The following is a 14,315-nucleotide window of genomic DNA, read 5'->3' as shown; positions in this document are numbered from 1 at the left end:
AAATGATCACAAGTGGTATATGAGGTTTCATTTTCTTATCTGTAATCATTATGTGAACCCTGAGCCACATTAACAGTGGACAGGAATTGACAAAATGGCCTAAAATCAGGTGGATGTTTGTTTCAAATTCATAGTCCCCAAATGCAAGATTAATCCGAATGCCATGTTAAGACTAGTTGGGGCACACAGAGCATATTTTTGCAAAGAGAAATTTATGATGACATCCTCTTCATCCTGTAGATAATATCTGTGTTGTAAGTGTGGAAATACTGCCATCCATTGGTCACAGTTATCACTACAGTGCTCAATTGGCTTATATTAGGTAAGCATTAGTCATGGCTGTCAGCTACCCTCCATAAAAAAACGTAATTGATGAAAAGACGAGAATTCTCCTCCATGGCACTGATTAAAGAGGATTTGACATTCTTATTCTTTGAAATGTAGTTGTTAGCAAGTGTGCTGTCATAAAAGGGTTGAAAAATATATTGATTACCCTCGTACTTTAGGACCAAAAACAATCATTATAGCACTTTTAGTACATGATTACTTTAGTTATTAATGACCTATATTTTTTTACCGTAATACTTTAGTACCACAATCACATTTGTACTTTTAGTAACTAACAATCCATTTTTAGTACTTTGATTTAAGCACTTTCCATTAGTGACTTAATTCATAGACCCTGCTTTAACGAACTACTTCAAATATTTAAACTTATATACAATTAAACATTTTTTTTCTCACAGCAACACTGATTAAAAGCCTGTTTTGACTTTTAATGGATCATTATCTTAAAGGTTTCAGAGAATTACTTTTGATTTCAGATTAAAAACATTGAGTGTCAAACCACATCACAACAATCCTATTTGTGTGTGATCGTCTTTGTTGTTTTGCTCCTGCGCTTTTGGAGGTTCCCTCGTGAGACTTGAGGACCAACACGAGCAGGTCTCTGCAGGAACCTGTGCAAACATATTGGAAACACGTGCTGGAAACACACACAATCCCACTCCAAGTAAAATTCAGACACTTCCTCTCCCCATTTCTGTGTATTTTTGGCTGACTTCAAGATCAACAGATTCCAAAGTGAAAGAATGACAAAGTAGGTTTATTGCCGTCAAAACGGATCAAATTTGCCTCATTCTGTATTTAACTGTGAAAAGAACACACACATCCTAGTGTTTCTGCTGAGACATTTTATTGAAACATACATTCATGAGATGCATCGCCACTGAATTCAGTCGTACTTGCTCGTGTATAATACTCGTACGATGTAAGTAAAAGAGAACAGCAACCATTTAATGGCTTTTCAGGCGATTTTAAAATCCACAAGTGACAGAGACCTTTGGTGAAGAATTTACAAAAATGTTTGGGTTTTTTTTGGGCTGTTTGGCATCGCTACTCTCTTTCCTGACCTAAGCAATGGCGGCATTACAGCACAACATACAACGACTGGACTTTGCGATAAAAAGTCAATTGAATTTTGCCATCAACACGCCAAACTGAGTGCTTAACCACAAAAGCACTCGCATCATTATCCATAAATATTAAGGGTTCAATAAAAGCCATTTTCTACCCCAAAAATATGGCCACACTGACAAGAACAACTCCTTTGAGAAAGTTGTAATCATACATGAATTAAAGGGGAAGTAACCCCCCAAAAAATCTTTACAATATGTACAATCCAGCCACACTAGTCTAAATACGGAATTCTAACTATTTGTTTGTGGAATATGGCTCTAAGTAATGACCCATCAGAGCCCAGGTGTTTTTGGAGTTTGGTCATGTGACTTTGTAAACTGAGCCTTAATTGGGTGCGTGTCATTTTCAGTCAAAAGCAAGAGGCAAAATTGCCACTCCATGAGATGGATTTAAAAAAAAAAAAAAAAAAAAGTATTTTCGCTGCTTATTTCATCGCCCGCTAACAGTGTTAATAACAATACTGTATTTAGTGAGGCTGGATAAAACAATTTAAAGAATTTTGGTGGACTGACTTCTCTTTTAATCAAAGGATTGACATTAAAAGTATCAGACCCTTATGGTTTTAAGTAAAAAAATTGCATGCACTTTATTCTCATATTGATTTCATTAAAAAAAACATGATTTTTTCCCCAAAATATAACTGCTCGTTAGATTGCAATTCCACTCATATAGCTCGTACCGCAAACCACTATCAAATCATCTTTCTCCATTAAAACAAACCAAAAATGTAATCAGCTCCTGAAAAAAAAAAAAGTTGATTATTTGTTATATAGCTGCTCCACATTACTTGCAAACATAAAGCACAGCCAGAATGAAGCACATCTGCACTTAATTTATTGACCTTGTTCTTCCTCGGTGGGATCTTTTTTTCAAAGGATGTCTTTCCAATGCAAGGAAACGAATGTGACTGAATGGTGGCCGAATATTTTGAAGAACGGTATCTGGCAAAGGCTGCGTATTTTAAATTTTGCTAGTTTAAGACAAAAAAAAAAAAAAAGTACAAATAAAAAGAGTGGACGGCCAAGTGACAGCTTAAAAAAAAAACACAAGTCAAGGCTCTCATGCCTCAAGGTACCACTACATTCAAGTTTGTTTGTTTTTTCGTTTCGAGTGTGGTCATAATACTATGACTTCATTTCCCCCAAGTGTTTTCTTTGCTTCATATAAAAATTGCAAAAACAATGAAAGAGGCAAATGCCTGCTTGAGGTGAAAAAGTGAGCTTCACAAGCAAACACTAGGTCATTGACACAACTAAATGTAAAAAGCTAATTGTGCGTGTTTAGTTCACTTTTTTTTGGGTGGGGGTGGAAGTTGAAACAGCCCACGCAGCTTACTATATTTTCGGGCTGTTTCGAATCTACTTCTTTGGCTAAACTGGTCACTATGTACAAATATGTTCCGACTTCAAATATGTCGTTGTCTTAAAAGGCACCCCCCCCCCCCCTCCAAAAAAAAAAAAAAATTGCACCACTCATCGAATTTGAGCCATCTCCTCCAGAAAAGGCGTTTTCATGCATCCGGTGCAGAGTTGGTCCATCCACAGGGGAGCTTCGTGCTGCAGGGGCGTGCGGCGCGGGTAGAAAGTGTGCGACACGTCGTAGTTGAGCAGGCAGCTGAGCGAGGCCATGTAGATGTCGGAGAAGCGGGACAGTCGGCGTGAGAAGTACGTGGGGTTGTGGCACGTTCTGAAGATGCTGCCGAACTGAGGGTTGAACAAGTTCTTGGTCATCACCCTGCCAAACAAAAAGTTGAACGTGTCAAGTAAGTTGAATGAGTCGGCAGAAAGCTGGTTGGCTTTGATTCTTTATTCACAACGTATCACTTCACCTTCCATCTCCCTGGTATTTCAGTTTTTGTTTTATTGTCCTTTATTTTTTCTCAGTATTTTTTCCGCCTTGTTTCACCAGCAAATGTACTACGGCCGCGTACAAGTATTGCCCCCTGGTGGCCATGATGCGCCTAACAGAAAGCGCAACACAATGCTTAACTGAATTAAATCACGCAAAAGCAATCTAAGGAGGAATGTGAGGTTTTAACAGGGTTCTTACAGGTATCAGCAAATGTAATGATTTTTAATGCTATGACAAGGAACAGTACTGTTACCTTTTCAAAGTCAGAGCAAATGAACGGCAACATGAAGCAATTTATTACTACGGATAAATTTCATCCAGACGCCTGAGAATTTTCTGGTCAAGGAGCCACACAAAGTGAACAGAGGAATGTGTCTGTGTTTAGGGCAGGCTTTCATCTTATAGGAGTTGACTCGTTTGAGTGAATAATGAATCTTACTTCTCCCCTCACTCTCTCTTACAGAGCAGCAGACTGCTCTGTTAGGACTTGTGTCTTTTTAGCTTCAAATTTGTTTTCCAGACTATTTTACTACTCTGGCCTAAATCCTAGGGAAAAACAAATCCACATCAAATACAAGCAATGTGAATCACGAAGAAAGTCACGGAGCAAATCCAACAAATCACTAATAACATGAGCGTATTTTGATCCAAGAACGTTAGACTCCAAGTGCAGGTGTTAGACTCCAGGTGTTCAAGTGAAACCACTCACCTGAGTTCTTCTCTCTCCTTTTGCCACTCGTCAAGCACCTGTTTGGAATCCGGGTCATGGTTGGTCTACGGAATCAAGAAAAGGTTGGAAAGATTTCAGCACGTCTTCCCGCGTCCCGGGCTTCGGGTCTCTCTCACCTGCAGTCGTTCCATCAGGCCAGTGAGGGCCTGCAGCCAAGTGAGGCTGACGGCGTAGCGGTGCGTGCTCACCACTTTGGTTTCTTGCTCCAGTTCAGGTACGATGGCGGCGGTGCGCCAGCCATGTCGCAGGGTCAGGTCCTGCCATGGGGAAGAATAAAAAAAGTCATTTTATTTCTAGAGAATGAATGTTTGCTAAACATCACAAAGCAAAACCTGAAAGGGAAACGAGGTAGTTTAACAATCAAAAGTCTCATTGCAGCTTTGATTCTTTGCCCACCTTATCGAAGGGAAAGCCAACCCCAGAAGTTCCAATAAAATGTTGGATGAGACCACACCAAGTCCAATCACAACATTTAGGAATATGACTTAAGCAGTGAAACCCAGCCATTTTTTTGCATCTCTGAGCAATTTGCCACTTACTGTCCACTGAAAATGACATAACAGTTGCTCGGGCCAAAAGTTGTATGGAAAGTTCAAAAATGAAGGACGCGCCTTACTGAATGAACATGCAATAAGCGTACTGATGTTTGCAATTTCGAAGCCCTTGAGAACGCGGCAACGACAGCATGAAGCCTTCGACACTCACGGCCAAGTCGCTGTATAGATGGTCTCCAAAGTAAAGAACCTTGGATCCTCGCCACCCCGTCAAGCGGAGAAAATCAAACAGGTTTCCCTGCCACACAAGATAAACACGCACATCGACAGCGATTCTGTGATCGATGGCCTCACCAGATGAAATTTGCCCATGATTTGTTTATATTGCGCCAAAGCACTGACCTGTTTGTAGATGTGGCCTTTGTCTAAACTGTTGATCTTTTCCCAGCGCAGGTCACCGTTTCCATCCAGACGCCGGAACGGTCTGCAACGCGCACTTTGAATGTTACCTCTGCCTTTTCAACACCTGAAAACGCCTTGAAATAATGATTCATTTGGAAACCACACATAAGAGATAGGTACCACAATATAGTAAACCAAACTCTCGGCTACACGCAATCTGAGGTGATTTCATTATATCGAGCCTGATTACTGGGTTCCTGCCTAACCAGTTTTGCACCTCACAAATATTTTGATGGACCCGGGCAGAAAAAGACTAGGAGTGAAACGAGTCATTACATCTGTAAAAAACAAACAAATAAAAAACACTCAAGCCATTTTTTTTTCTGTCGCAAATAATATTTTTTAGCATACGCTGTCGGGACAATCAAGCTAGCACTGGCAAGATTGATAAACACATTTAGAATTACATCTCCAATTTTAAAATAGCTTCGGGCTGTGTTAATCAATCAAATGTTTTCAGTTTAGTCTGTCATTGGAACTTTGTGTTTTTGGGACCCGCGTGTACATACTTGACGCAGTCGGTGAAGAAGTGGGGCTTGTCCGCCTGCACGATGATGACATCAAAGAAGTCTCTCCACTCTTTGCCCACCATGTGCGTCATTCCTTTATCCCTACACATGAGAGAGAAAAAGCCTCTCAGAACACATACTGGTCAAAAAAATAAAATAAAAAATGTAAAAAAAATAAACCTTGGCCGCAAACAGGACTTACACAAAGCTGAAGGGGCTGTTGGTGATGAGGAAAAGTTTCTTCCCGTGACTAACGAGCCGGTGTAAAACGGCATCGGTCTCTTCTCCTCGAAGAATGAACTTGTCTGGGGACACAAAGAAGACAACTCACTAGAGCTGGGCAATATATCAAATTTATCTGATTCAGTCAAAAAATTTGAAAAAGAGCTAAATCCTAAAATGGAGGTTTTCTACAAGTGGCTGAACGCTATGTCTGTAATATCAACAGCAGATCTACAATATCAGCCAGCCTTACCAGTCCCGGACAAATGCAGCGTTACTCCGACTAGAATATCTTACCAAGATCTTGCATGATCCACTTGTACATGAAGCCTTTGAGGTGGACCATGCCAATCGCTTCCTGAAAGCAGCAAAGAAAAAATATTTTTTTGAAGTGCCTCGATATTCCTTTTCATTCTTGATATCTGATTGTCCACCGAGTTGCTTGTAAACACTCAACGCATTTAATATTTAAGCTTGTCAACCCAAAGAGTTTCGAGCCCAATTATCACAACAAATCCCTTCTGAACACAACAGACCATAAAAACATTCACTTGGTATAATCTTATAAAACAAATGATGGCGCGGCATCATCCTCAGTCGCGAAGGAGTAACTTTGGTTAGTTGAGTTTCCTTGCAAGTGGAAAGCCAAGAATTATTCTCCTCTGGGCAACCAAGTGGTTTGACTCAGCGGATTGTTGTGCTTCCCGTTGAGGAAAGTCAAAGAATTCTTTGTGTTCCGCTAAACCTCTCAGTTGGAGCTGTAGGCTTGAAAACATGAGGCTCAGACCACGACCGTGATAAGTAACACCAAACTCTGAGGGGATACAGTGGTGCTGTTGGATATTATCTGGATTGGTTCCCTGATTAAAAACCGTTGCGTTGCAAATCATTTTTTTCCACAATGAATGAATTAAATGGCCAATAAAATCATTTCCGCCAAAAGTATGAGACCCAGCAAGCTGCAATAGCATCAGTTATTTTTCAGAGCAGATAGAAACACCTGTGAATATTGTTATGTGCTTGGTCTATATGTGTTTCCTCACCAGTGTTTGTTCGCATTGAGCTAAATGGAAATACCGTATTTCTCAGAGTATAAGTCGACCTTGCTTACAAGTTGACCCCCCCCCCTTTTTTTTTTTTACTTAAATTTGGGGGAATTTTGCAAAGAGGCGATTATACGTCTACCCCTGACTTTAGTGGTTGCATAAATCATGGCTGTCCAATTCTATCACATGGTGCGAGTTGTTAAAATAATGAAATTACAGTACTTTTATTTATACTTTTTGAATAAATCAATGTGCGTGTGCGCCATAGATGTAAATGCTGAAACTAAAGTTGCAACAATAAAATGATTTGAAGTTTCAATGCTTTATTTTTTTTTTGACACAACTGAATATTCATTTGTCGAATAGCCCTAAAAGTCACCGTGGCTATATGACATGCCAAATAGCTCCTCCCATTTAAGACCGGGACATCCTCGTCTATCTCCTCGTCAATTGTTCAAACATCCTCGTTCCTCTTCTACGAGTAGTCATCTTTGGACCTAGCCCATTTGTTTGAAACCGAGGTCTTTGGAAATGATTTGCCGATCATCTTATTTGGGATGTTCTTTACCCAAGTGATGACCGTTGTGAGATAAGAATGTGGAATGTTGCCCTTTGCTGTTTCTCCCCCTACCTGCCAACATTCATGCCAGTTTGTTCAAGCACACATCTAAGTCAAGCCGGATGTTTTTTTTTTTGTAATGTGTCAAAGTCCGTTGAATTAATTATCTATAAAGTCTCGTTATTGACAACAAAGAGGCAATTAGGCAACGCTAAACAAAATATGCGGGTTGAAAATGAAACAAAAAAAAAAGTGGACAAAAAAGTGGAGGAATATGGTATAAATCCACCTTGCTCTGGCCTTCCTGTGTGGAGTTTGCATGTTCTCCCCGAGCCTGCGTGGGTTCTCTCCGGACATGACATACTAAATTGTCCTTAGATGTGATTGAGTGTGAGAATGGTTGTTTGCCTCTGTGTGGCCTGCAATTGCCTGGCAACCAGTCTCCACAGACTAACTGCATTAAAAGGTTTTTTTTTGAAGGACTTGTAAATCAAATACATAGCACAGGCTGTACAATGACAACTTTACACCCTACCCTAATAGGATATGACAAAGCATCAAATAGCCAATGGCAAAAAGTCTTTACAAGTCTTAACAGACTAACTGCATTAAAATGTTTTTTTGAAGGGCTTGTAAATCAAATTCACAGCACAAGCTGCACAATGACAACTTTACACCCTACCCAGATAGTTTAAGACAAACCATCAAATAGTCCATGTGGGGTTGATTCACTTTTGTGAACTACTGTATAATATTACATAGTTGATTCAAAACAATGGAAATTCATATGGATCTAATTAGCACACATCACATGTTATTAATTAACCAACGAAAAGAACTGCTCAATGATTATTGATTAGTAACAAGAACAAATCTTTGAACGCTGCAAGTGATAGTGAGCTGACAAAAACAAAAAAAAAAAATCAATACAGCCGTTCACCCCATCTCTCACAAGCATCTGGGGCCAAATACACACCACTTATTGATTAAAGGGTTTTACCAAACATGTGCTATTAATCAAACTTAAAGCAAATTTAAGTTTTCTTTTTTATATTTGGTGTCAAACGCTAATATATTGGAAAGAAACTGCAATATCGCAGAGATTTCAATTTGAATAATAAGACTCATACATACAGAGACATCTTTGGAGAGGTGAACTGGATCATAATCAATGTCATTGGTGATGAAGAAATCATTTGCCACAGCCAAGAGGGTCATCTCGGGGATGGAGAAGATGTCCATGAATTGTTTCACCTTTGGGCCCTGTTGCAAAGGACAACAACACTGGTAGCCAGACATAATTCATTCATTTCATTCCTACTTTGATTATGGCCCGACAAAATGTGGGCAGGCTTGGCGTGTGGTGCTTGTGAAAGGGATTAGAGAACCCGAAGCTGATATCTGCATTCCAAACATGAGTGTGTGCTTCCCCTAATGAGCAATTGGGACAAATGAAGCTTTGCAACATCCAACAGGCTGCACGCAGGGTAGAGAATGATCCCATCTAAAAACTCATTATTTTGCATACAAATGTCAGCATTCCCGCCGCTTGTTGACTAAGGCCTGAACGAGATTACAAAATACAACCCTGAACGCTTATGTAACACGGACGCTTGAATATTTTACATAATTTTCTAATCCTTATGACATTAGAGTTTAGCATACAAACTGATTTTTTTTCTACAGAATACAATAGAATTTATTGTCAGTGTATGGCTGGTATACAACAAAACATTTGGATTTAAACAAAAAATTCTGTAGAGGTTTTTCCATTTAAAAAAAAACGTAAAAAGAGACAAAAATACATAATTTTAAAGACTTACCTATTCCACTATAACATTTGTTGAATTTTTGTGAAATTAATAGCAATTTACTATAATTCCCATTCACAAGTTCTGCTTCTTGATCCTAAAACAAGAGCGGCCAATACTGTTAACACTGTTACTGTAGTTTTTTTAGCATTAAGCTCTCAGACTAAGCTAATGCAAAGTCAGGTGGTTGTTTGAATGACATAGTGATGTTATTCTCGAGGCTGTACGGCTGCAAACCTCAACTGGTAGTTTGAATAAACACCTTGATGACTCATTTCTTTTTCTTTGTAGCATAAAAAAAACATGCAAGTTGGTCACTCATCTCTAATGGCACCACTGTATTACAAATTATATATTTACTTTTCCATAGAAGCCACTATCTAGCTGCAAAGGGACATGAAACGTTCCCCCGTAGAGCTTGAGGACCTCCTCGTCTGGCAATGGCTTCAGACCCCTAAAATCAAATATAAAAAAGGACATTACAGACTGTCCCAAACTTCATCATCTTTTTGTTCTATTTGGTTTTAGAGTTTATTCTGACAAACAAGACTGAATCAATCAGCATTAACGCAACAGCAAATTTTCACCTGTATACTGTTCCTGGTTGAATATAATGGAAGGCGTCTATCTTCATCAGAAGACCCTGAAAGGGGAGAAGCAATTTCAGCTAAAGTTGCTGCCTCAGGAAACGAGAGAAACTTTTACCTTCTGGATATCATAGTGAAGCCCCCGAACTGCAAAGTTTGGAATGTATTCATATTTGAGGATTCCCTCGGGGTACTGTGAAGCAAGAAGAACAAATGCAAATTGCTGTGAGACGGCTTTTCGAAAATTCCGCCGCCTCCAAACCGGCCCAAACCTTGAAGTGCTCAATGAGAAAGTTCTTGGCAGTGTTGTAAATCAATGTGTTGAGCGCGTTGGAGTACAGGGCCAGCGTGTAGTCGTAGTCAAAGCCATAGATGTCCACTTCGGCCAAACTGACCTCATTGTTGGCGTAGATGGCCGCCGAGTTGAGGGACTTGCACGCGCCGGGTGGAATTAGCTCTGACCCAGGAAAGGGAAGAAGCAATATTTCAGCCAATCATCAATTCAATAATCAAATTATATTGACAATTTTCTACAGTTATGATTTCATGTCCTGTGATTGAAGAAAAGGATGGGAATGTGTTTTCAACATTTTGTCAGTGATGTACCCCCTGTGAAATATGTTTTTGGTCAAAAAAAACCCTCAACCAGTGCAAAGCATTTTTGGGTTAAAATAAATAAATAAAAATAATTAAATCACGTCATCAGTGCCTAATTTATTAAACTTTATACACTTTCAAACTTCATTTGTATTGGTCCACAAAAAATAATCAACCTAAAGTGTCCTAAAATAATAATAATAATAATAATAAAAGAAATCATTTGTCAACAAAAAATAACTCAATTAATAACTATTTTTCCACAAAAAAAATAATCAATATAAAGTGTCAGACCTGTCCTTAAAAAAATAATCAATATAAAGTGTCAGACCTGTCCTTAAAAAAAAATTATTGTTATTAAAAAAAAAAAAAGTTATCCACAGAAAAATTATAAAAATAAAGTGTCCTGTTTTGAGGTTACAGTAAAGATCTTTTCATAAATTAAATCATTCATTTAATTATTAAGAAATATTTGTCCACAAAAAATGGCTGGCAACCAGTTCAGGGTGTCCCCCGCCTACTGCCCCGAGTGAGCTGGGTAAAGCACCAGATAAGCAGCTCTAGAAAATGGATGTTATGTTCCATTTTATTTGCTCTTAATTTGAAAAGAATTTACAATTATTTTAGACAATCCAGATCGTGAAGATAATTTAGCGATAACTTGTTTCATGTACCAATTACTTTGCTCTTAATTTGAAAAGAAAAAAGTACTGTTCCAGTCAAACAATAAAATGTTAAACAAGACATCAGTGGAAAGACCAGGATGTCCTTTACTGAGCTAACTAGGACTTAGAAGGGTAGCCCAAAGTCAACCAAAAACAAATGTTGACTGCAATGGAGACTAATGAATAGGCTGGGTGTCAGGAGAATAATAAACAAAGAACTGCTACATTTTACAAATGCTCTACGAGTGTTTGTCCACCTCCACATTTCTCTGATGTTGCATTAAAAAGAGTTTTTTAATAAATGTGACATTTCCACTCAGTTTCATTATTTTTTCAAGGCCGAGCTTGAACTAACACGGGAGAAAAGCCCAAGCCCACAGAAAAAATAAACTGTTGTAATCAACCCAAACTCTGAAACTTGTGAAGGAAAAGGGAAGCCAACGCAGCTCAGCGGAAGACCCAGCTCGCTTCCATTTTGAGAGGCTGGCAAAATGTCAGGAAGTTGCGCACAGTACGCATTGTGCTTCGACTGATTTCATCCATGGCACAGCCAGCCGAACGAGTTCCCATCAGCGTCATCTACATTTTGTTTATCTCAGAGACGTGCACAAAATCCTCTAGATAGACAATCTGTCTCGTGTTTGCACGGCAACACAGGAAAACAGATTGCAAGACAAGCCTACTAAGTGCCCCTGAGTGAGTTGACTAAATGCCCCTGAGTGATGTGATAGTGCTGTTGTGGGGCATTGGCAGCTACAGCTGGACATGCACCCGCACATTTGGCTTCAGCACTAAAGCCAAAGAGCCAAGAGTCAAAATGCCACCAGATAACTCTAGTTGCATTTATTTTGCTGTTTTGCCTCGAAAATTGGGATGATTCAAATGTATTTCTTAATTGTTTTTATTCATCGTATAATTAGTATAGCAGAACATTTTTGACACCTGAAAACACATTTGCCCACACTACTAGAACAACTACGCTTGTGACGCTGTGAAGCAAAACGGCACTAGTTCACCACTGCATGCTACAAGTACAAGAGGTGAGATAAAATTATTCCAGTTAACATCTTAAGTTTCACAATTTTCACTAGTAGCACGCGGATGTCAACCAGTGCAGTTTTATTCTTCTAGTATGCCAAAATTACCCTAATAGTGTGCAGTACTGTCAAGTGTTAAAGTCTATTTAGAGGGGCGATTATAATTGGCAACTACCAATGACCAAATTAATTGATAGTTATTCATGACAATCTTTTGGAGGTGTAAAATTGTCTAAATGTTGCAAAATCAGCCTCTTGACAGGAAGATTTTTCAGATGTATCTAGTCTCGTGAGAAAGTAGACTGATAATCAACGTGGTGATTCAAAATAAGAAATTTGCAAACATTTGGTTTTACCTTGAAAAACAATGATCAACGTGTAACACGTATAAAAGCTTGTTAACAGTTGTTGAAAGTTTATATTCCTTTTTTTCTTTGATTAATGTTAACAAGGATTCAGTTTTAGGTATATTTTTTATAGATAAGAATCTCACTTAAATAGGCGTGGTGAGTGGAGGCGCAAAACTGTTTACTCTTTACAAAATATAATTGAGAATCACTGCAACTAGTAGCACCAGCGGTTGTCAATTAATACACAATTTAGCCTAGCGGGTAATATGGAGACGTCTTGCGGTTTGCCGAAAACTCATATAGTTGTGGAACAAATATTACTTGTGAAAAAGTCGTTCTACTAGTGCAGTGCATTGTCTTACTAAACCGTATCTATAGCCATGCAAAAAAAAAAAAAATAAGCTTCTACTGGCCGTGTTTTGCTAACGTGTTATGGAAACGCGAATGTGATAGAAGTTGCTGGCAGTTCTGGTTTTGTTTTTCCGCTGAGGGTTCGCCAATAACACTAAATCTAACGCCACGCGAGAGCTTCATGTGGCAAGAGGAGCGAGCGCAGGTTATTTCCAGAGATTCTAAATACGTCAACTAGTTATTCGTTCTACTCGCCGTGAACCAGTCGTCTCAGGTCAGCGTAGCGCGCCCACATGTAGGATTTCTGGTCGAGGGGAGCCGCGGTGGACGAGGACGTGGACGCCCGCCTCCTCGCGCCAGTCACACCCGGAGCGCCCGCGGCTTCCTCGGCCGGGGCCGCTGGGCTCGGCTGGCTGCACGGCTGCGAATCGCCACTGGCCCCCCCGGAGGAGCAACCACTTCGCTCTTTTGTCCCGTCGTGGGCGCGTAAGGTGACGCAGCAGGCGCGGCCGACTTCGGGGGAGCGTTTGCGGCTGCCCCCACTCCAGAGGCTGCGGGTCAGCGAGGTGGACGCGAATTTCAGCGACATTGTTGGCGCCCGAGAATTTGCTAAGCCGATTGAGCGTCAATAATGTCAACAATGAGCGAAGCCTCAAGTGCTACCGCCCTAAATGCAGAAGAGGCGGGACGTCTGTTCGAGCAGCCAATCCTCAGCAAGAACTACATCCCAAACAGAACCCGGATGTATGGTTGTTTACCCGTAGGCATGTAACGAAGTACAAGTATTCCGTTACCTTTCGAGAACGTAATTACGAATGATAAGTAGTTTAGGATAGTAATTGAGTCAACATACGTTGTTATTTGGGGCATTAACTCACAAAGTATTTGTCCTCCTTTAATATTAATGAAGGCAACGAAGTATTGACATCTACTTCAGTAATAACTACTTTTCGTGGAAGTTACAAAGTATGGTAAATTTACTGCAGTGAAATCTTCATTCTTACTTTACCGAAGTACAAATAATCTGTTACCTCTAAGAGAACATCACCAAGTAATTGTTCTGTTTTTTTCCTCCTTCCTTCCTCCGGGCTTCATCTGTAAATTTAAGTAACGATCGATCGATCGATATTCTGTATATACGGTATATCCTCGGGTAACAAAGTATGACAAATCTACTTCAGTCAAATCTTCATAATCCATACAGTTACATTGTAAAAGTACTTAGAGACAGGATAAGAAGTCTATTTCAATTAAGATGCTTTAGTTATGAAGTGCTGATACTTTGTATCGAAGTTCTCTTTGGGCATCTCTAATAAAGTACCCCAAGCAAAAACTATATGGTCAGTTTTTTTGTTTTGTTTTATTTAATGCGAGAAAAGCTTAAAGCTCGCATTTTCCATGTTAGCAGGTTATGTGGAGAGGAAATGCTATTCATGATAAGAAAATAAATATGTGAATGTGCCTTTCAGGAGTCTGATACGGATGAACTCAATGGGGAAGGATGATTTGAGATCAGCGCATCATCTTACGGTATATCTACAGCCTTGCTCAGAAAATAAAATAAG

General features: G+C 39.6%; 1 protein-coding gene across 1 annotated transcript; it reads right to left on the bottom strand.

Annotated features, from left to right (window-relative positions):
- Window positions 1-1,173: 1,173 nt before the first annotated feature.
- Window positions 1,174-13,416, bottom strand: nt5dc2 (5'-nucleotidase domain containing 2). Its single transcript, XM_088408288.1, has 14 exons — window positions 13,006-13,416; window positions 10,023-10,207; window positions 9,869-9,943; window positions 9,751-9,806; window positions 9,524-9,617; window positions 8,487-8,615; window positions 6,045-6,105; window positions 5,728-5,830; window positions 5,526-5,627; window positions 4,957-5,038; window positions 4,766-4,852; window positions 4,177-4,317; window positions 4,040-4,104; window positions 1,174-3,213 (listed from the first exon to the last, which is right to left on the bottom strand). Exons 1-14 carry the CDS (start codon window positions 13,337-13,339, stop codon window positions 2,952-2,954), a joined length of 1,776 nt encoding a protein of 591 aa, XP_088264414.1. The 5' UTR covers window positions 13,340-13,416; the 3' UTR covers window positions 1,174-2,951.
- Between the last annotated feature and the right edge of the window lie 899 nt (window positions 13,417-14,315).

Source organism: Hippichthys cyanospilos, chromosome 2 (assembly GCF_059441005.1).
Source record: "Hippichthys cyanospilos isolate Australia breed blue-spotted pipefish chromosome 2, RoL_Hcya_1.0, whole genome shotgun sequence".
NCBI classification, from domain to species: domain Eukaryota; kingdom Metazoa; phylum Chordata; class Actinopteri; order Syngnathiformes; family Syngnathidae; genus Hippichthys; species Hippichthys cyanospilos.
This window is presented reverse-complemented; position numbering and strand designations above follow the sequence as displayed.